General features: G+C 42.3%; 1 protein-coding gene across 1 annotated transcript in view; it reads right to left on the reverse strand.

The window, feature by feature from the left end:
* galnt2 (UDP-N-acetyl-alpha-D-galactosamine:polypeptide N-acetylgalactosaminyltransferase 2) overlaps positions 1–22,430 on the reverse strand; it is a 53,349-nt gene that overhangs the window by 11,280 nt on the left and 19,639 nt on the right. Inside the window, exons 2-10 of the mRNA XM_041934755.1 lie at positions 12,551–12,638; positions 8,715–8,868; positions 5,431–5,529; positions 5,252–5,319; positions 5,092–5,157; positions 4,800–4,921; positions 2,743–2,830; positions 1,053–1,140; positions 826–929 (exon numbers count right to left, since the gene is read on the reverse strand). Of these exons, the coding sequence (XP_041790689.1) occupies positions 826–929; positions 1,053–1,140; positions 2,743–2,830; positions 4,800–4,921; positions 5,092–5,157; positions 5,252–5,319; positions 5,431–5,529; positions 8,715–8,868; positions 12,551–12,638 (877 nt within the window). The remainder of the gene's footprint in view (positions 1–825; positions 930–1,052; positions 1,141–2,742; positions 2,831–4,799; positions 4,922–5,091; positions 5,158–5,251; positions 5,320–5,430; positions 5,530–8,714; positions 8,869–12,550; positions 12,639–22,430) is intronic.

Genomic DNA, 22,430 nt, shown 5'->3' on the forward strand with positions numbered 1-22,430 from the left:
GCATGAAACACATCATCAGTGCCACTTAAGCATCACATCTCGAGAGACAGTGCAGATTTGCCGTCAAAATCTGTTGTTTTTTCCAGCAAAAACAGTATCACAGTATTTATGTTCGGAAGAAATTACAAACGTGAACCTGTTGAAGATACAGTGTGACATCCTGGGGAAATATGCATATTTGCTTTCTTGCCAAGAGCTAGGTGAGAAGATCAATACTACCCATATTTATACATTTAATATAAAGCTGCCAGCATTTGGTTATCTTAGCATAAAGACTGGAAACAGAAGGGAGCAGCTAGTCTGACTCTGTCCAGCACATTGCATCCTGTAAACAAACACAAATTGCTATTTTTACTTCCTAATTTTTGTTTGGATTAAACAAATTTGATGTAATGTGTTAATTATCAATCACATGGTAGGGACATTTTCAGTCTTTGTGCTAAGCTGAGCTAACTGGCTGCCGGCTAGAGCTTCACATTAGCATAGTGACATGAGATCTATGGTATCAATGTCATGTCGTGTCATGTCCACGGATGATCGTTAGGGGATGAGATAGCCAGCATGAAAAACATTGCAGCAGCAAAGTGGACTGATGGTAAAATCTGACAGTAGTTTTATTTACTCTGCCACTTTACTTTCCACTCTTAATCACACTCCATTTTGAATTTCCCTTCTTTCACTCACCAAGAGTTTCTATTCCTCTGACATCCATTACTGTGTCACATGAAATCTCCTCACCGCCATCATCTGTCTGCTGTGATTCTACTGACTTCACGCTCCACTGTGACTCTACTGAATCTGCATTTGCACTGTAGAAGCACTCACCCAGGTTTTCTCCTCCCCACACATCCATCATCATGTCGTACTTTCCCAGCTGCTCAAAGTATTCCTTATCCATGACAAACAGACCCCCTGCTATCATCGGAGTCCTGCAGGGGCAGAGAGAGAAAGAGGGTGGAAAAGAGTGAGATTAGCAGTCGTTGTGCCAGTCGTGTATGATCACTTGAGTGGATGTGTGAGTGGTTTTGTCCGTCTGAGAGTGTCTGTCTTACTTTATGGGGGCGATTGGGTTGCCTTGTCTGGCTCGTCTCTGATCCAGAGTCATGTAATCCCATTTAAAGACCAAATTCCAGTCAAAACCTACCAATATAAACACACACACATGCACGCACACACACACACACACACACACAACAAAGCAACAACACCATTATGAACATTAGTCGGGATTAAGTAGCAGTCTGGTTATATAATTCGATTTGGCAGGTTCAGATTAGTTCACATGTCTGTGCGTGTTTATGTGTCAGCACAGAGTCCAACCCCTAAACCTGACAATGTGTGTATGTACAACCCTGAAGTCGGGACGCTGTGTGAAACATATCTAGAACAAAATGTGATAATTTGCTAATCCTGTTTGACATACACGATTGAAAACAGCACAAAGACAACATATTTAATGTTTGACCTCATCACCGTCTTTGATGTAAATATCTGCTTATTCAGAATTTGATGCAGCAACATGTTTCAAACAAGTTGAGACAAGAGCAACAAAAGACACCTGTTTGGATCATTCCACAGGTAAACAGGTTGATTGGTAACAGATGACAGTATCATGATTAAAGGAGCATTCTGGAAAGGCTCAGTCATTCACAAGCAAGGATGGAGCGAGGTTCACCACTTTGTGAACACATGATTGTAAAAAGGATGTCACTACTAACACTTTGTAAAGCTGTTGTTGGTGAACACAGTTCATTTGTAAATGACTACATTCAGTTTTTATTTACATTTGATTCAGTATCCAAACTTCTTTGGAATCAGCATTGTAGTTGTTTCCCAACTTCACAATAAATATTAACACCAGACAGCAGTGGATGAGATAGTATAAGACACTCATCTTAGTGGAAAGATACTCACTATACTCAAATACCTTACAGTGTTCTATTAACAGTAAATGATGACAGACCTGTGAACAGATGTCAGTCAAACCAAATCTGAAACACTACATCTCTGCCAACTCCAGAGGGAAATATCTGGCCTTCAGCTGCTACATGCTCCACTATGTCCACCAGCTAGTTGCTAACTGTGTGTGCCTGCTGTGTGGTGCTCAGCAGGCAGTGTGCAGTCAGTTTTTAGAGCTTTTCCACTGAAAAACATTTCATCCATTGGCAATATGAAGATATTGATTATGGCAGATTTTAAGATTATTCTAATTCACCAGGCTACATTCTTTTGTTGTGTATGACAACAAGTAGTTTTCATTTCTTCCTCCTCTGAGTAGCTTCTCCATCTCAACTGTGCATTGCTTTGTGGGCCAATAGCGTCAATCAACGCCACACTCAACAAACAAGCATATTTACTATGTCTACTGACATCCTGACTATTGGAGTGTACTTAATCTAGTCACTCTCAGTATAAATGTTCTACATACTCCAAAACTAGTGTGCAGTGTAGAGGACACAGTTTACATCCAGTAAGCCGTTAGACTAAACATGCTGGGCATGTCTTTACAGAAGTACTGGTCTTGCGTGGGAGAAAAGGCAACAGAGGCCTTAAGTGAAAACTGTTGTTGAGGTAGAGCGCTGACTGCCAAAACAATGAGTATTACTGCTGCTGGTAACACAACAGCATCGTCATTGTACTGTTAAGAACAATCCTCGAAAAATGTAGCTAACACACAGCCTTGTAGTGGACCCACATAGAGCACCATAAGAGTCCATGTACCTCTCTATTTGTGTACTGTACCTCCTTTCAGATCGGCCGAGGCTCCTACGTACTGGAAGTTGTCCATGTTGATGACGTCGATGATGGGAGAAACTACTCTGGTCTTGTCCTGAGAGGGAAGGACAATTGAATTCACTGGTAGGACAAACTCCGGTCAGTTAGAAGGACCACAATAAGAGAAGCTGCAGACGGCTTTGAGAAGTAAATACTCTCCTCGACAGATTCATGTGTTTAGTTTCTCTTCTATATTCAGTTTATCACTGTGTTTATAAAGTTCTGCCTCCTCCTGAGCAGAAGACCACAGAGCCACATCATACAGCAGTTTAGAGAAAGCATTGCTGAATGACAATAACAGAAACAGGCTTCCAGGTACTGGTTGAGCTTGTTTATTTTGGGTCGAGACATTTTGACACGAGACACGAAGGTTTCACCCACACAGATGCCATTTTTCCCTCCATTTTTGCATCGAGTGTTTTATTGTACTGGAGCGCAACTAGAGCAAGGAAAAGAAAGTCAATTACTCTGACATCAAAATGTTTTTGATTTGGCATCCAGGCTTGTATCAGCTTGGGAATGGCAAACCACCACGTTTGGGAGGATCAAATGCAGAATCAGACCATTTTCACTCATATCAGATGAATATTTAAAGAGCGGCCTCCATTTTTACACACAGTGTCCCACTTCACACTGAGATTACATTTAATCAAGAAGTTCCCTCTCAAGTCATTGCTGAAAGACTTCTCTTTAAATATCACCACACATGGAGTTCAGTATATCCGTATTCTGTTTCAGGATTGACCTGTTACAGCCCACTGTGGTTAGAAAGAAAGGGAACAAAACCTGTCTGCTCTTTTAAAATAAAATAGACCTGGTGTCTCGTATGTCTGAAAAACTGTTCTGACGCTGGGAATAAAAGTTGATCTGCTCGATTACTGGTTTACTGTTACATAAAAAATTATTCTTGAAGCACATCAGATAAAAATGTGTAAAAATGTGCCTTTATACTGAAAGAGTGCAAACGCTCCTGTTATTGAAGTCCTGTCATGTGCTTCTTGTTTTTCACATGATTGTTAACAAGACAATGACTGACTACCGGCTGCTTTGTAGCTGAGCTCTGACCTCTCTGTGAAAGAGAGAAGGAAAAACAAATCCCCCTGCAGATTTGAACAACATTATCACTACTGTGAAGCAATTTTGATCACAATGCTGTACCTTCTTAAAGACCCCTTGCAATGGGAATTAAGTTTTGAACCTTGTTAACATGTCCATATGGTGTTTTTTATATGCAACAAGACATATGATACGTGTAATAAGCAGTCAGTGCTATGCATGAGTGTTTCTGCTTTGGAACTGCAGAGGACCAATGAGACAGCCAGGGTGTCATACGTCACATACTTAAGGAATCCCGTCAACTTGCGGGTGGGGCTACGGTGAAACCAAGTGGATCAGAGGAGAAACCAGGTGTAGCTACAAATCGGTATTGACATGCTGACAGCAGAGACGTGCTGTTTTCAGTTACACAGTTGCAAAATGAGAAATGCAGAGCCCTCGTGTGTTACCAAAGAGAGCCAAACTGTAGCGTGCAGTGAACCGTTTTCCCATAAAACTTTTCACTTTTCAAAACTTCCATTTATCCCTTAATGCCAATGTAAGGCATTAAGGGATTTCTTTTTCATGGAAAGCACTTCTAAATATGCAATTTGATAAAAAGAGATGAGTTTATAGGAGTTTAATTGATGCCTGCAGAGGAACTTTAAAACACAGCGACAGACTCTTTGGGAAACTTTTTTTGTTTTTGGCTTTTCTGGGACATTTTGGAGTTGCGTTTAAAACTATTTAAAGCACACTTACATTGGACTTAAGGTCTAACTTTATTCAACTATAAAATGCACTTTAGGCAGGCAGTTTTTAGAGAAAGAAGGACGTCAAACTTTGACTGCTCTCTAACCTGCGAGCCAGTTTGAGTGTCCCTCTTAACATCACACAAAAAAGTCTGTTGTCCTTTCATTATTTTTCTGGTTTGTCTCTAGCTTTGACTTACACTGTACAGTCTATGTGTGTGTGGTGTGTGTGCGTACCTCAGCCACTCTCTCCAGAAGCGGCTCCAGCCAGTGGTCATTACATTCACAGTGAGAGTCCAAGAAGGTGAGGACTGGTGCCATGGCGGCGTCTGCACCACGAACCCTTGAACGCATCAGTCCTGAGAGAAACATCAGTTGCCAAAAAAAACACAACAAAAAGGCAGGAAATTAAAACACATTTTGGTGCCAAACAGAATGATTTAATTCCTGCCTCACCATAAACAAGAGATGAATAATGACATTGGGATGAAAATGATATAAAACTTTCCCCTCCTCTTCTTCTAATTACCTTCTCTGCGGTCGTTTCTCAGCACACGCACTTTTTCTATCTTCCCCAGCAGCGCTCCATCCTCCGCTGAAACACACACACAGAGCAGGTGCCACACAGATGACGCACACATCATATTTACACACTCATCTTTTTAGGTTTGTTTTCGTGCATTACTCACGGTTGTCACTGTAGTCGTCAACCAGAATGATCTCTTTGACCAAGTGAGGAGGGCTTTTCTTCAGGACACTAAACAGAGAGAGAGAATTTATAGGAAGAAAAAAAGCACATCAAAAAAGAGAGTTTCAGCGTACAAATCAAGGTTTTTTCTAAGCTGGCAGCACGCACGCACACACCTACCTGACCACAGTCCGCAGCAGAGCAGAGCGAGCTTCATTGTGGAAGGTGATGACGACACTGGAGGCCGGTAGGTCTGACTTCCATTGTTTATGCCTGCAGCTACACACACAAGACACCACACAAATTAGGAATAAAAAGACGGAAGAAGCACAAAACGACAGACACATAAATGCCTGCATGCGTGAAAATGCACTCAAGCACAAACACTCCTACACACATAAGTGTGCACAGCTGAACGTGTGAGCAAAGCTGCGAGCTGGAATCGCTCCCTGAGCAGATTCTGAATACATGAACGCAATAAATAGGATTCAGTGCACACCGGCTCTATAACACAGACACACACACACACACACACACACACACACAGACAAACAGACACACACCCAAGAAAATGCATGGATACACATACCAACACAGACAGAGTAATGCTCTGCTGAAGCTGGGATTGACGGTGGGTTTTACAGACCGCAGGGCAAAAATCCTATGAGATCATGTATGTATGTGTGTGTGTGTGTCTGTGTGTGTGTGTGTGTGTGTGTGTGTGTGTGTGTGTGTGTCTGTCCAACAGAGACAAATCCTCACCCTGGCTTGAAAGTTAGGAACATGGGTGATAGGACCCTGCATGACACAAGCAGCCAAGGAGAGGATAAAGAGGAGAAAATGGGGCTTTTATCATTGTGGGACAGCCTTTTTCCCCACCTAAAACTACAACCAATCCGTATATCCTGTTGTAACACCCTGTGGATTCTATATACTGCATATAACCATAACATTAACAGGTTATTAACAGACATACGGGTGTATAGAAAGAATCCAAAATCCTGTTTTAGGAAATGAACCCTTTCCTATGATTTAAAAGACTCTTACTGCCGACAAAGAGGCATTCTCAAGAAGCTTAAACACACATCAGATGTTCTGTTTAAAAAGTAGAGTATACCTTGAATGCACAGTCCACAGTGTCATTACACTGTCTATGTGCATGATGTGTGCGGGCCTTTTGTCCCTGCACCACATCTATCAGAGCAGCATCAGCTTTAAAAGCCTGCAAACAGTCAATATGCATATGAACTGACCTGCACATTTCTTGTATTGGCCAAAAAACCTGATTGATGTGTGTGTCTGTGTCTGTGGGTGTGTGTTTGTGTCTGTGTGTGTCATATAGCTGAATAAACCTACAAGTTCTTTTGATCTTGTGTTGACAGGCCGGATGAAGCTACCCTGGCCTGAAAGACTCCCAACTAGGCTGTTTTTTTTTCTGGACAACCTTCACAACCTGCGCCGCTGCATGCTGTGCAAATGACACATCACTGTCAGATCAATAGGAGACACATCGCTGCTCTTTCAGTGGGCTAATGGCTCCAGCTGTCTAAGTTAGGTCAACATATCAGTGAGGCCACACCACTGCCTTTATAAGAATATGCTTTGGATTGCACAGTTAAAACCATACCATAGCCAGCCTTTTAATGTCTCAAGTTGATTTAGAGCTAAACGTACAAATCGCTGGGCCTCATGCACAAACATGTTAGTTCTTTTGCATCCTAAACCTCTTAACTGGACAAACTTGTTGCAAATCACTCGTTCCAGCCTGATGAATGTGACCTGTTCATGAGGAGGCATGCGTTAGCGAGATTTGATCATTAACATAATCAATGCCTGGCAAAACTTCCATTTACATGTGGCTGCTCCGCTTGTGGGCATATTTCAGTCACAAAAAATGTTACCAAACAGTAAAACGAAGGTTATAAATGAGTTATGTACTTTATTTTAGCATCATATTAAAACTCTAAATCCATTCTGATAAAAGCATGAAGGCTTTTGGTCAAATATGTGTTTTTTTCCTGTGAAGAAAGGCAGACTGGTGAAGTCTCTTAAATTGCTCATACGTGCCACTTAAGAACAAACCTGTCTGTGTGAGTCCTTCTTGCATAAGGTCCACTGTGTTTGTAAAATAGACTATAAAACCAAGTTCCGCATCACTCCAAAAATGTTAACAAATGTATTAAAATGTACCGAAACTAGGAACAGCAGTGAAACTGCTGCTGCTAATCCTGCTATTGAAATACTTGATGGCCTCTTCTTTGCCAAGAAGACAAAGAAGGAATCACTTTCAAAAACAAATGAGAAGAATTACTTGGAAATATCCTTGAGATGAAACCCTCCATTTTTTCGTAACGTCCTTCAGAGCCGGCTGAGACACGGCCAGGAAACAAAAGCAAACTATATGGTATGGGTATGAAATAAATATCTCTCTGTTCTCTGAGAACAGCTTCGGGGTGTTAGGAAGCGTCCTGGTTTGCTCAACAGGTGAGACCGCAAGCGAAACATTAACAAGACCACAGGAGTCAAACACACTCGGACCACAGCACATTGACTTGCAGCAGATTCACTTTCACTTATGAACCACAATTTCTGCTTGGTGAAACTTGAAATGAGCGCGTCTGGACTCCTGATCTGGTTGAGAAGTCACTTGCGATCTTTCTTTCAGCTACACACTGCGGCTGTGTTAATATACAGTGAAAAGCTCTTGATTGGACAGAGCTGGGGATACATTCTGGCGCCATATACAAAAAAAGTAAAGTACTGTTTGAGGCTTCGGTATTCACAACCTCAACATTTAAATCTTTTATGGTCAATGTGAAGCCATGAAACACTGCCTGTTGTTTAGTTGTGGACTCCAATGTCGAAACATTTGCCCAGAATTGAGCTTAAAGAAAGCAGAGCGGAGTGACAAGAAACACGGCATCATAGTCTGCTCAGTCAAACACTGCAAACGTCAGGGAGCTTCAAACCTGAACAATGTCAACTTACATTTTACAACGACTGAGACAGCGATTAATAACGATTGAAATAGGCAGTTTATTTTTTGTGTATGAACGATATCCTGCATAATAATTAAGGAGGCAACAAGAAAATTTGGCAAACGTAAGGGTCAAGCTCACTAAAACATAATATTATTCTTATAAAAGGGATCCAACTGATATTGTGCCAGATTGTAAGATATATTTTTGTCTCCTCACCCACTGAACAAGCAGAACAATCGACAGCCGTTAGTTGAGGTTCATGTTATGAATGGAGCAGACAGTGACAGTGTGTGTCTGCTCTGCTGCTGCTTCCTGGTTTCATGTAATCGACCACAATAGAGGGAGTTTCCAAGAGATCTTATCCGGTCTTGTACCAATTCGTCAAACAGATAGATGACAAAGGACGGCGTGTACACACAGAATCCCTGCAAGTACACATGCAACATGAAGGTACACATTCTGTACAATCGCAGAGATACGTACTGGTCGTGTCTTGTGTCAGGCACGGCTCTGTCCATGCGGAGTTTGTCGCTCTCCACCTGGTTGAACTTGTTCCTGGCATATGGATCCTGACCCGGTCGGACCACCGTGGCGCCAACGTACAGATCCTGGTCAAAATCCTGCCAGCGCACCTTACCTGCACACAGACACACACATAATAAGCATACTGCCAATAAAGGTCCACAGAAGTTGGAAGGATACACTATTATGGCGCTTTCTTATTTGTGTTATTCACCACATTTGTGGTTAAACTGAGATGGCGAGTGAAGAAATGGAGAAAAAGGCTCAAAAAACAATGAAATATTTCAGATATTTCTGAATTTAAATAAAATTCAGCCATCATGACCACTACATCACATCCTGGGGAAAACACACTTCTATACCATCCTGACAAAACTGATTTATACATCTTTTTAATCTGTATTGTTACATAAAGATTCTTTCAGATTAACTAAACTAAACCACCAGAGAACATGTTGTATGTCCAGGTTTTAATGAGAAACCATGTTCTCAATGCGACTCTGCTGTGAAATACGTGTTAAATAAACACAGCATATCCAAAAATAAAAGCCGCCACCACAGATGAAGTTTAAACCTTCACAAAAGGCTGAAAATGTGTCTCAGTAATGAATGGGATTATACATCAGTGGGAATATGAAATGCAGGCAGCAGCCTAGCTGATGCAAGAATCCTTCACGACTGACAGGAAGGAAACTTTGCCGCGTCAAGCTGCTGCTTGACAAGGCGGCAACATGCCACTGAGGAAAGCTGACATGAGATTTATGCGGCTCATATGCGAAACTGTGCAGAACAGAATTCAAACAACAAACACAGACAAGGCGAGACTATTTTAGCAAAGCCCGAAAACACAAAAGAACATTCATTATGTATGGCACCAAGCAGGAAAAAACAATCCTACTGAATTTACTTATTTACTGCGGCCTGAAATGGAAGTTTGGAAAATATAATATTAAACATTATCAAACCTACACACACACAGAGAGAGAGAGAGAGAGAGAGAGAGAGAGAGAGAGAGAGAGAGAGAGAGAGAGAGCACGCTGTGTCTGTCTGACCAGATTACTGAGATCATTGCTCGCTAAACAGAGAAAGTTGTCATGTTTAATTTCACAGTTTATCACTGACTGCTGGGACACAGACACACACGAATAATAATGCAACTAATTAGCCGGGTGCAGCTGCTATGCTAATGACTTGTGTTAAGCATATGGCAGCGTGAGATTACACTATCTCTCAGTATGGATGAGTATGTGCATGACAGACAGACAGACAGAAACTGAGCCCGACGAGGAGGAAGGAGGAAGGAGCCAGCTATTGTGCTTGTGTGTGCGTGTGTGCGTGTGTGTGTGTGTACGCATGTGTCTACCCTGACAGCATGTGAAAGTGTCTGGCATGCTAATTAGGCGAAGTTCCGAATGATCTGCCTGCGACTGTATAACAGCGCCTCCGAGACTCTGCTGCATGTGTCAGTGTGTGATGTCCTTGCTGATATCTCTGTTTAGTGGCAGCAAGTAATTAATGTAGCGAAATTAATGTTTCAACTTCTCACTTTGCGAGCCTTGAGCTCAGACTTTGAGAAATCTTTACTTTGCAGTCTCTCCTGTTTTCTTTCTTGCTCGTTCGAAGCAGATTTAACTGGCCGCTCTCTCGCTGGGATTTACTCATTCACTTGACATTTTTCCAATATTCTCTCTGGCCTTTTAGCAGGTGCGCCCATCATGACTGAGCTGGCGGTTTGCTGCTTCTGGCTCTGTACTGGTGAAAGGTGCGGCCTGTTGCTTTGACCAGTTTTCGCTCTCCCTCGGCCTCTCGTCACTGAGCTGTTTTCACCCACAGCTGCTTCTGACTGGCTGTTTTTGTTTGTTACAACATTTTCTGGAAACCCCTAGACGCCATCATGTTTCTAACTGATGGTAACTGGCAGGCAGGACTCGCACTCAGAACCGTTCACTTCATCTGTACTGAACCATGAGCCCTCCGCCTACTGGCTCAGAGAACGCCGACGCTCGATGCAGACACACACACACACACTTACTTCTTATTTGATACACTCCCTGAAAATGATCTAAAGAAAACCTCCGAGGGGAACTTGGACACCCGGATTTCAGGACTTCTACGTATAAATGTAAGATATTTAGAAATGAACCCTAACGCCACACTGATTAAGCCACCGGACAAATCTCTCTGTGTTTCACAGAATACCGCAGTTTTTACATCTGGTGGCTGCGACATTCCCGCGCTGGTGCACCAGTGTTGCTGCATTTCAGGTCAACCAGAAACGATCGGTGTGCCAGAACTGAAGGGAGAGCAACTGTAGCAAGTACCCTACAGCAACTAGGAGCACGGCGGAGGCTGTGGCATGACGAGCAATTACTCTCACTGCCAGAAGGGGGCGACAAAGGTTCCACACCACAGATTTAACACCAGACTGATGCGCAGGTATTTTACAACATGTGTTTTACGTTGAAGTGGTCAAAATATTTCTGGTGCTAACTTCTTACCTATTTACAAATAGCTTTAGAGTTACCATTTCACTACATACAGCGCCGTCAAAATGAATGGCGTCACTCCCACCACACAGACCTGCCGCCAACGCTGCCGTTCTGTTGCCCCAAAATGGCCAAAGGGTTATATCGCCACCTGTTGTTTGACATGCTCTTGATTACTTAAAATAAAAAAAAACAGGAGGAAAAACTTAAAATAATACTTATAAATAATATAATGTGTGTGCGTGTGTGTGTGTGTGTGTGTGTGTGTGTGTGTGTGGACTAGGCCTGAAAAGCAGAAATATATTTGGGTTTTGGACCGGTGATTGGACAAAACAAGCCAGTCAGTTTGGGCTTTAAAGGGCCAGTCCCGTTCCTCTCGTCTTTCTTCTTCTTCTGCCGCCTCTGCTTGTGTGCATTTGCATCTGTCTGTGTGTGTGTGTATGTGTGTGTTGTGGGTGCTGTTGTGATACGCCGGCATCGTAATCGTGTAAAGTCACCCTGAAGTTGAAATGCCCCTACTTCAACATTCAAATTGGATTCCATTTCCACTGCTGGATCAGATAAGAGAGTGTGTGTTCGGCTTTAGCAGGTCATGGGCTTGTGAAGGAGGGGCGGCTGAGGATGAGAGCTGCATGAGAAATCACTGCTCAGATGTTCCTTCTGCCGTGACTTTCCTGCTCTGCTCTACACTGCTGGACTGAAAAAAACCTGTTCCTTGTGTCTCAGAGTCTGGGTGGAGACGCATAGCTGGGTTTGTGGCAAGATTAAAATGGATCCCTGAATTATTTTGGATAAATTTGCAGCTCCAGCATATGAAGATTGTATCACAGGGCAGGCTGATTTGAATTGTCTGCTCTTCCTCTGTGGTTATTTAAACATGGCAGGTTAAGGAGGCTGAGGATGTTCATGTTCTGCTGGTAATAAAACTCTAAAACTATGCCACTGTGTTACCACATTATAACATGGTTTTGGTTGTGGGAACATGATGTGGAATACTTTCTGCATGCATGACTGTGGTGTACAGTGTCTGCCATGCACATGCTTCACAGCTGTGATGCATTTGTCCTGCCGTTTCCTTTAGTACAATCACAACCACTAACAATGAGGTGCTGAACTCTCTCCAGATCCTGAGGGGGATCCTGGCTCTGATTATGACAAAACATATATCTGATAACTTTTTGTTTGTTCCTTGCCTTTAAATACTCAAATAAATGCAGTTATTAATAGTATCCATTACCAGCATCATCATACAGTCATGTAATTCAGACGTTGTACCGTTGGGAGTGCATAATGGGTAGTGAGTTTTCCTACCTGGCGGCAGAGTCTCCAGGCTGTGAGACTTGTCATCAGAGCTGTGGGCTTTGCTCCTACTGGACGAGTCATTGGAGCCCCAATCATCCTAAAACAAACCAAAGAAACAATTAGATGCATCCCATACACGCACACAGACACAAGCATGGATACACGCAGTTTAATCTGAAATCGAGTTAACAGGACAGCAGCTGAGAGATATCTTATCCAAGACAAGGGATGGGGTCTGTTATATTTTTAAAGGATATTAATTAGTGCATCTGGCCATCAAATTTACATTCTGATTGTCACACTGTAAAATATGAGGAATTTAGTGGAATAAACCTTGAATTAATGTAAATATAATAAGTACAAACATAATTTTGCAACTATTTTTGGTAGTTTGAAGAAAACAAACATGATGGAAACGTGGTTGAAGGTTAGTTTTGAATTCAGTCCATATCCCCATACTCCCCCCCATACATATAACCCCAGTTCCACAAATGTTGGGACACTGTGTAAAACATAAATAAAACTGAATGCACTAATTATTTTTCATATGTACTTAATTGAAAACACTATAAAGACATTATATTTAATGTTTGACCTCATCAGCTTCATTGATTTTTGTAAATATCTGCTTATTCTGAATTTGATGCAGCAACACGCTTCAAACAAGTTTGGACAGGAGCAACAAAAGACTGGGAAAAACACCTGTGGTTCACCACTTTGTAAACACATGGTTGTATAAAGGATTTTACTTCATTCTTATTTGTAAAACATTGTTGGTAAACACAGTTCATTTGTAAATGATTGTATTTTGTTTTCATTTACATTTTTTAGTGTCCAAACTTTTTTGAAATGGGACTGTATATATATATATATATTATATACATTATAGATTTAAGTGCAGGAGAAATGCTAGAATTAAGACAAAGTGTGAACTCATAAAGCATTATAGGCTTGAATCAGCTCAACCTGCACCTGTATTTTATTCCAAACTCAACAGAAAAAAAAGCACTTCATTTAGTGAAACCACAACCTGATGAGATTAAATTCACAGTAATAAGCAGTCCACTCGGGTTACGTCCATTTAGACAACAGCACGTCCAGCAAGCCTGATTCTATTGGCCTGAGGTCAAAGCTTCGAGCAAAGCACCCGATGAACAAATCAATTCATACACGTTTCATCCCATTCAACCATCAATTAATGACTTCATCAGTGCACTGGGGACCGCAGCACAGTGATGTCGATGCCCTCACCTTTTACACAAATGGGACAGAGCCAACCCTCCTTTGTGTCCATCTATGTTACTGTTAAAACCCACTGAATCAATACACTGGCAGGCACAGCAATTAGCACCATTCATTCCCTGTCCAGACCTTCGCCCTTGACTTTAGAAAACTATTGTCCAACTGTCTTATTTGCTCTGTGGTTCCCGTCCACCTTCAGCCTCTCCAAAATGCTTTATTGATCTGTTTTCTTCTGTGCCTCGGGACGACCAGTCAGTCAATGTGACGTTACAGACGACCGCAAACAGGATTCAACAGTTTATTTCTACACCTGAGAGAGGTGGTAAAGGATTGAAAGAAAAACGATTGTCACACTCTTTTTCCTCGTTTTATGCTTTTTAGCCATTTAGGTCTTTGCATTTCTAGCAGCAAAATAACTGCTGCTGTTTTCTTTGACTCTAGCCCATAATTTCACTCTGCGCCAGCCTTTCCATTCATCTCCTGTGGACACTGAGTCAATCTGTTCTAAACTGACTGACTGACTGAAAGAAGATTAGACCATCTAACACCCACAACTAATGTAAAAAAAAAAATCCGACATGAAATCAATTTCTATAAGTGTTCACGACAGCTGTGTGTGTGCACAGTCAGATGGTAATGCTCGGTGTGGGAAGAAACCCAAAGCCGCCAGTGTGCCCGCAGCAGAAATACACTTTGACAGCTTCTGGGGGGGAAAACAGGACACATTTTCAGGTGAAATAAAGCTCCAAACTTGGCTTCAGACTTTCGCTTCGTCGGGCTGTTGTCTTACTGACATTTCACGGCCAACTCTTCAAACCAAAATGTTTCACGGCTCCACATTTTGAGAGAACAAAATCTTCCACCTCGAGGGCTGATCAAGTAGAGATTAGAAACCTCAAGAACATCTTCGCCTCCTCAATCTCCATATTTTCTCACCGCTTTTAAGTGTCAGTTAATATGCAGCAAGTATACTCACATTTGCATGCGTCAACTTCGTTCGCAGCAGTGTGATTTTGTCAAATTTTGCAGGCTGTTGTGAGTATACAACCAATGTAAAGTGACTGTAAGACCTTTAAGCACTGACAGACACCGACAGCTAAAAGTGTATTTCTGTTTCTCAGATCAGGTCGATTATGTCTGCCATGTCCAACGTTCAGCTGCCTCTTTGCACGCCTGGCTGCCTCCCGGTCCACAGTTCAGGGCCTCTTCAGAGACATGTAGAAACAGTGTTGTGGAAACTCTGCACCTCACGAGAAAAGATCTCCCCGAAGCATCTGTGCCTATGTGCAGCATCATGTGCAACAACGAATGGGTAAAGTGTAAAGTAAACACGGGCAAGCCCAAACGGACATTGAGAATGCACACAGGAGCTGCAAACGCACATGCATGCATATTGTACTGTACACCTTCCCACGCTGCTTCACACAGGAGGCCTGCGGCTCTGACAGAAGAACAGACAGTCAGGAGCCTTAAAAATTCACGGTTTCATCATCTGGCCATAAAATATATGACCCGGACATTAATCCTGGAACAAAAGTGACATTGTGTCCTACACAGCTCTCGTGTGTCATAGCTGTGAAGCACAGGTGTAGCTTATAACACGAACGATGGCTCCAGCCCATGTAGGTGTGTCATGCCGGTGAGCCAGCAGCCGTTTTCTCAGACTCTATACATGTCAGAGCAAGAAAACCACAGGTGTTACTCATAATATTAACAGATGCTCGGTTTTTATTCAAGTTTCAAAGGAAGTCATGGCAGTGTGTGACACGGCACGAACAATACCAGGACCCTGAAACAATAGCAGCCATATGGAATTCAGCCGCTGTTTAATTTGATTATAAACACCCGGCACATGTCAGCATGTCTTCCATGATGGAGGCCTATCTTAGCAGCACTTAAATGTAACACCACTTTTTTAATGTCATTAGTTACACCCGTGTTTGACAAGTCCTCTGTATCAAAGCACATCAGCTAAGAGTGAGCGTTTGAATTAAACTGAAGTTTAAGATAATAGTAAAACCATAACGCTATCAGAATGTGCTAAATTTAGTTCCACCCTACCAGTTCTGTATAACTCCAACCTGCTGACAGGCTACCAACAGTGTTTTGATAGGTACGATAGTTTACGCAGCTGTTCTCAATTTACAATCACTTTATAAGAAGACCATTTAAATGACAGGCAGCTGGCTGAGCAAGCAACTTTACCCACAAGGATATTGCTGACAGCCTGTTGAATATCGACTAGTTTACTGTGGAGTGTTGGGAGACCATCAGAATAAAGCGACGCCCTGTTTCCTGTGAGGAAGTGCACCACTTTCTCTTCTGCTTCTTCTTGACTGCTCAGATTTACGACATCATTTCTTAATGTGTTAAAAGCCTTCGTATTCTATCGGGGAATTAAAATCTGTTTCAAGTCCCACGCCTTCGTGTGCCTGTACTCCCTCAACGCGCTCGTGAAGAGCTGGTGCTGGGAACAGATCAAAAAGTAATTCTACCTGCTGTGCTTGTAATCGCCTAATACTTTTATGACTGCGGTTTCGGGTTCAATAGGTCCACTTTTACTTGTTTTGTTGCAGAAATTGATTGGTTTACTTTTTTTGAACAAGGTGACAGAAGGGCAAATGAGAGGAAGCGAAAGGCAGACACAGAAACAAGTAAACTTAAAAGTAGGGTGAATTGCAGAAATGTAATGAGAACAGTGATCAAGCTGCATCTGTGCAGCCTGTAAAACACAACCTGTGATTTATGGGAATTGTAGTCTTACAGATCGCACCAAGACAGAAAGCATCAGGAGATTATGAGAACAATGCATTGCTTTAAGGACCAGTACATAGGATTTATCAACAAATGATTGCTATAAATATGACTTATCGCCGACTGAAACATGATTTAAAAGGGTGAGGAGAAAGCAGATGTTGGGAGAGCTACTTTTTATAACTCACATCCCATGAATGGCTTTGAAAAGCTCTTAGTGAAAATAGCCCCAGCCAGTATCTGCCGCTCCTCGAAGCAAAACCATGATTGATTAAAGCTGGGTACACGCATAAAAGCAAACACACACACACACCTCAGTGTAGCAGCTCCAGCCATAGACATTAGAAACAGAATAAAAGCAGTGTTTTCAGCGGCTGTTAACCCCTTAACAAGTTTTCCCTTCAAGGAGATTTGAAAGGTTGAAAAGATCATCTTATTCCACTCTCTCAGACAGGATCGTATACATTCTGCATCATTCTCTTCTAACTCTTGATTAAAGCTACAGTATATGATGTTTGCACAGTGTCATATTCAACCCCAAAACTCATGTGTTTTTCGTGGCTACAACACTTCATTAAATGAAACCTGCGTCTGCATGTGTTGTGCGTTATTTCATTCACATTTCCCCTGAATTTGGGATCTCCACGTGTCTTGAAAATAACGTTCTGTGAGTTCGGACCAAGTTTGGCTGCACAGCATGAGTTTGGAATAACTGACCCATCACCAGGTCTGTGACGTTTAAAGGAGTAGCTCCACATTTTGGGGAAATACGCTTATTTGCTTTCTTACAGCATGTTAGGTGAGACGGATGCCGCTCTCATGTCGGGTTAGTTGGTTAATGAGCATCGCCAGAAAGTTTCTAATTGTTGTTTAACTTCTGTGTAATAGTAAAGGGCTTTTTTGTTTCTTATATTTTGTCACTATTGCCCTCTCAAGGCCTTGCCTGACAGCATCTTTTCCCTTCATTTATCACTCCCTCCATCTTTCTGTCTTTCACATCTTTTTGTCTCTCACTTCATCTTTCTCTCCTCTGCTGTCATTCTGGCAGCAGTTTTCTTGGTCTGCCATCTGACAGATGGTCATGACACACACACACACGCACACAGAGAGAGAGAGAGAGAGAGAGAGGACGACGTTTGATTTGTTACTGTGGTGTAAAGCCAGTTCCTGTCCAGCTCTCTGAGCAGGAGAAAATCTCAAATGCTCCACTGAGAGAAGATACTGTAGAAGAAATACTTCCCACCGGTTACATTGCTACATTTCTGGTTACGTTCTTTAAAAAGGCACATAAATATCTGCATGAGGTATAGCTCCGTCGTGTTGTTTGCTTATCTTTTAGACTTGTTTAATCTGCCTTTTCAGGATTTTCCTCCCGTGGCTGTTGGTTTGTTTTCCTGGTTTGAGCCACCTTTCAACGACTCTCGTGGGTCTCCGTTTCCCTGAGGTGTGTGTTTATCTGCGCGCTTTGTTGTTGGTTTATTTGGGCGGCATCAAACATCTGACTGCATACAGGGCGACAAAGACTTCATATTCATTACGAAAAGAAGGACAATTTTCGTTGTTTTTTGTGTCATGCTGTTGCACGGGGGTGGCAGGAAATTAAATGGGTTGGTGAGAAAATAACACCTGACAGTTTATGAGCAGCAATTTCACAATATGACAAAGTACAGGCTGTATGTCAAAGCACCTGAAGTCAACTAACTATGAACACACACTGAGGCTGTCAGAGCCAATTTCAGTGCTCAAATTTCAGTCGGGTGTCAAGAGAGCAGTGGAAGGAATTTGAGCCTAAATGCGCCTGTTGCACACGTCAAAAGCAAATGTCTGCCTTCTATGTTCCAGCTGATTGTGCTGAACGCATCTCTGGCTCTTCAAGTTGTGAATTCATGCAAACTCTGCAGAGAGCTGAGAGCAGTGCTCCTCTTCACCTCTCCTTTGAGCAGTGTCTAAAAGATATTCATCAAAATTCCCTTCAGTTAAAGGGGAAAAAAAGCGCAAATCTTTCAAGAATGCACACAAACGGAAAAGCCACATGCTCTCGACCACCAGAATTCAAATGTTAAGTTGGTCTATTTTTAGTCAATTCATAGTCAAATTCTAATTTTTGAGCAATTAACAGTCCTGGCACATTTTTTCCCCCTCTGCCAACTGCAAGATGCACACAGGACACAACAGAGCTCCCACACCTGCTTCTCAGATAATGGGATGGACTTTAAGCCCTCGACAGATCAGACCCGGTGTGCGTGTGTGTTAACATGTGTCAGCTCATATTTGTGTATGTGCGGGTTTGTGAGCTCACATGCATTAGTGTGTCAGTCTGGTTACACGCATGGTTATCCGTCTGCAAGTGAGTGTGTGTGTGTGTGTGTGTGTGTGTGTGTGTTGGGCGAGCCTCTAATAGTCAGAGTATAATCCACAGTAATCTGATCAAATCCACTGATAGAAGCCAAGAATTCACCACCACACACAAACAGAGCACCCCCAGGCGGTGTTTGCTCATATAAACGGATGAAGCCAAACACGAATGTAAATAAAAATGAATGAAAAATTATGCATAGAAGCGTGTGTGAAAAGAACATCTTTACTGGTATGGCAAAACACACGTTAACATGTGACAGCCTCTGCAGTAAATCCAAACTCAAGCCAAAACTGGTTTGGATCTCACAGTGGAGGTCCAGATTAAACCATGTTTCTGGTAAAACAAGCAGTGCCAATGCTCCAATTTGCTCTGTAACCTTAATTCATCACAAAATCCCTCCAAAAGACGACAGTGCTGAACATCAGGCATCAAGAGCAGCGGGGAGAGGAGGTAATGAAACACAGTGATGGCCAGCAGCACACAGTGACAATACAATACGCCGCTGAACGTTGTCATGACTGAAAACCAATCTTAAATTAAATTTGTGGCTCTGTTTTGTATTACACTGTTATATCTGGTATTGGTTGTACGCCAAGTGACGGCTGAAATTATCTTGAAAACAGGCCTGTGCTCTGCTTCTGTTTTCCAATCGGGAAAAGTGAACAAAATGAAATTAGCCAATTACACTAATTTATTTCTAAACAAGACTAAGAGTCTACAGCCACACTAGCAGCTCTGTGAGGCACAGCAGTGCTTGGAGCTAAAAGCTAACATCAGCGTGCTAACATGCACACAATGACAATGGTTTACCATGTTTGCATATTGGATTAGTGTTAGCATAATAATTAGCAATAAACACAGAATACAGCAGAGGCTGGTGGGAATCTCATCAGTTTTGCAGGTCTTTGGTCATAAACCAACGTTTTGAACAAGTTCAACGATGCTTAAATGAAAAGGCCACCAAATTAATCCTGACAGTAGCATTAATGTCTGAATCTAATCCATCCAGCGGTTAGTACCATGCAATGCTGCTGGCATGCCTAAAAATACATCAGAAAAGAAATAAATGGATACATTATGCACCTGGCCTCCCACTTTCGTGCACATCTCTGTGCATATATGTCCCACATGGTAATGTCACCGAAACCAAGAGCGCCGTGTTGCTGGCGTTCAAGTTAATATGTTGTTCTGTGTAAGATATGCCACTTAGTGCAGGCTATGACCCACAGGGCGGCGTTCAGCAGTGCTGTCAGTGATTAGAGAAAATGCCCTTCAAGTGGACGACTCAAGTTCAAGCCCTGTAACAGCAAGCATCTGTTCTGCTGAAGTGTCCACAGGGAGTCAAACCACAGTCTTCCTGGAAACACAAGAGAGGGTTTTTCAAATGAAAATGTTTCAACTATTCTTTTACTTTTACCGCCACTCTAAATGAGAGTGCCAGATAAACAGCAAAAATGCAGCATCAAAAGTGACTTCACATAAAGCCTGGTGTGAGGCTGCTCTTCACCCTTTTCAGACCTGACCTGGAAATGAACTCAAGAAGAAACCTGGAGTCTACCAACAAAGAAGAAGAAGAGAAAGGAGCAAGAACAAAGAGGTGTTGAATTTAAACCAAGTGGGCAGATTTCACTCTTATTCGTGCTCATAATATTTTCCCTGCGGGAGAAATCATCACAGAAAACCTCTGAATTTGGTTATTACACATTTGTGTTGTTGCTAAGAGTCTACTGCAGCTCTGTGAGGCTGCACCACACTTCTACGAGCTACATGCTAACACTAGCCTGCTAGCACGCACACAATGATTATACATGCTGGTGTTTAGCATGTTCACCATCGTAGTTTAGCATGTTAGCTAGCATTTGCTTATTAGCACTAACTACAAAGTACAGCTCAGACTGACATGAATGTCATTAATTCACAGGTATTTGGCTATAAACCAAAGGACTCAATGCATTTAAATTTTGACTTGATGATGGTGCTACATGAAAACGTAAGGGGGTGACTGAAATTGTTATTGTGAGAGAGGTGCTGCTAGCATGGCTAAAAGCTTCAGAACACAAACATACAGTTTACCAGACAATAACAGGAGACATTTACAAAAACAAAGCGGCATTATTAAAACATTAAGACCACAGAAACCCAACTTTTCCAATCAGCTTCTTCCGATTTGCCTAATCTTTACAGTTCATGAAAAGCAGTAAATAAAAAAAAAAAGCAAATTCGCTCGAGGGATTTTTGCAGTTCCTAAACTTTGAAGTTCTTACAGTTCATAGAGCAGGCCTGTGTAGATGTGAAAGAGTATGTGTCACATGGCCAATCACTAGAGACAAAGAGCGCAGTGTTCGCTAGAAGGCAAATAACAACTTGGAAAACAAAAATTAGGTTGCAAACCATCATCTCCAGTACAATCCCCCCATCCTCCCAATATATTAGCAGGGAAAAAAAATTGGTGCCATGGTATGTATTATGTACAAAAATGTGACATCTTCATTTGTGAGACTGGCTGCGTTCACACAGTGACCGTGTTAATATCCCTGATTCAGGCTCCCTGCTGTGATGCTGTCCTCTGCGGCTCACACTGCAAGTTGTTTATCCAACAGAAGAAAGAATCTAGAACAAGTCACTTTTTTTTTCTCATCTTTAATCACAGCGCTGTGTCTTTGGGCCATAGACACACACACAGACACGCGCACACACACAGTATCTCCTGGCAGTAGTTCAACATGAAAGGAGAGAAAGAAGCTTGTTGCTGAGAGCGACCCCTAAAAACCAGCCATTACTGGGATGCCATTCCACGCAGGAGGAGAGCAGTGATGATGAGGACCGAGGACGCAGACGGACGGTTTTGGCATTTGCGCCCGTTTTGTTTTGCTTTCCAGCAGTATAGTGTGGAAGTCCAACCTGCTGAAACCAACTGTTTTTGTGCCTCTGAGGCAGCAGACATTGAGATAAAACTGTTAAATTACATATGACTGAACTTTTCACTTGCGAACACGCCCTCCATCCAATTACTCCCAGCTTCATTTCATTTTAATGCATCTCATCTCCCCTCTCCTCCTTTGTCATGTGGCGGCGTCTCCTCCCTTATTTCTCCCCCTGCATTGAACAGGCCTCATCCCATACGTTTTACTCTCCTCCTCCTCCCCCTTTTTCTGCCTCAGTCACGAACTTAACATTTTGAATTTCAGTCAGTTATTTTCTCAGTGCTGCATTGCCCGACCTCCTCCCTGCTCACCAACTACAGCAGCCACACAGAGCTGGAGAGAAAAAAAAGAACAATCTGTCACCATGTTAAATAATGACGCCTGGAAATATCACAGCATAACATGCTGAAGTGGATGCTGCACCAATATTACAACCTAATTTAACCACGTGGTCTGACAGCTCAAAGGACCTCAAGTGAGACCATGATGCTTTGGGCTGAAGCCACTTTTAAGCAACTCTGTTCAAGACTCTGCTTGAACTCTGAGTTTCTAAATTTTGAATTTACTGATGTGTTCCAGCTAAATACTGCTGAAGGGAAATATTTTCGTG

The sequence above is a fragment of the Chelmon rostratus genome, chromosome 1 (genome assembly GCF_017976325.1).
Source record: "Chelmon rostratus isolate fCheRos1 chromosome 1, fCheRos1.pri, whole genome shotgun sequence".
Lineage (NCBI taxonomy): Eukaryota > Metazoa > Chordata > Actinopteri > Chaetodontiformes > Chaetodontidae > Chelmon > Chelmon rostratus.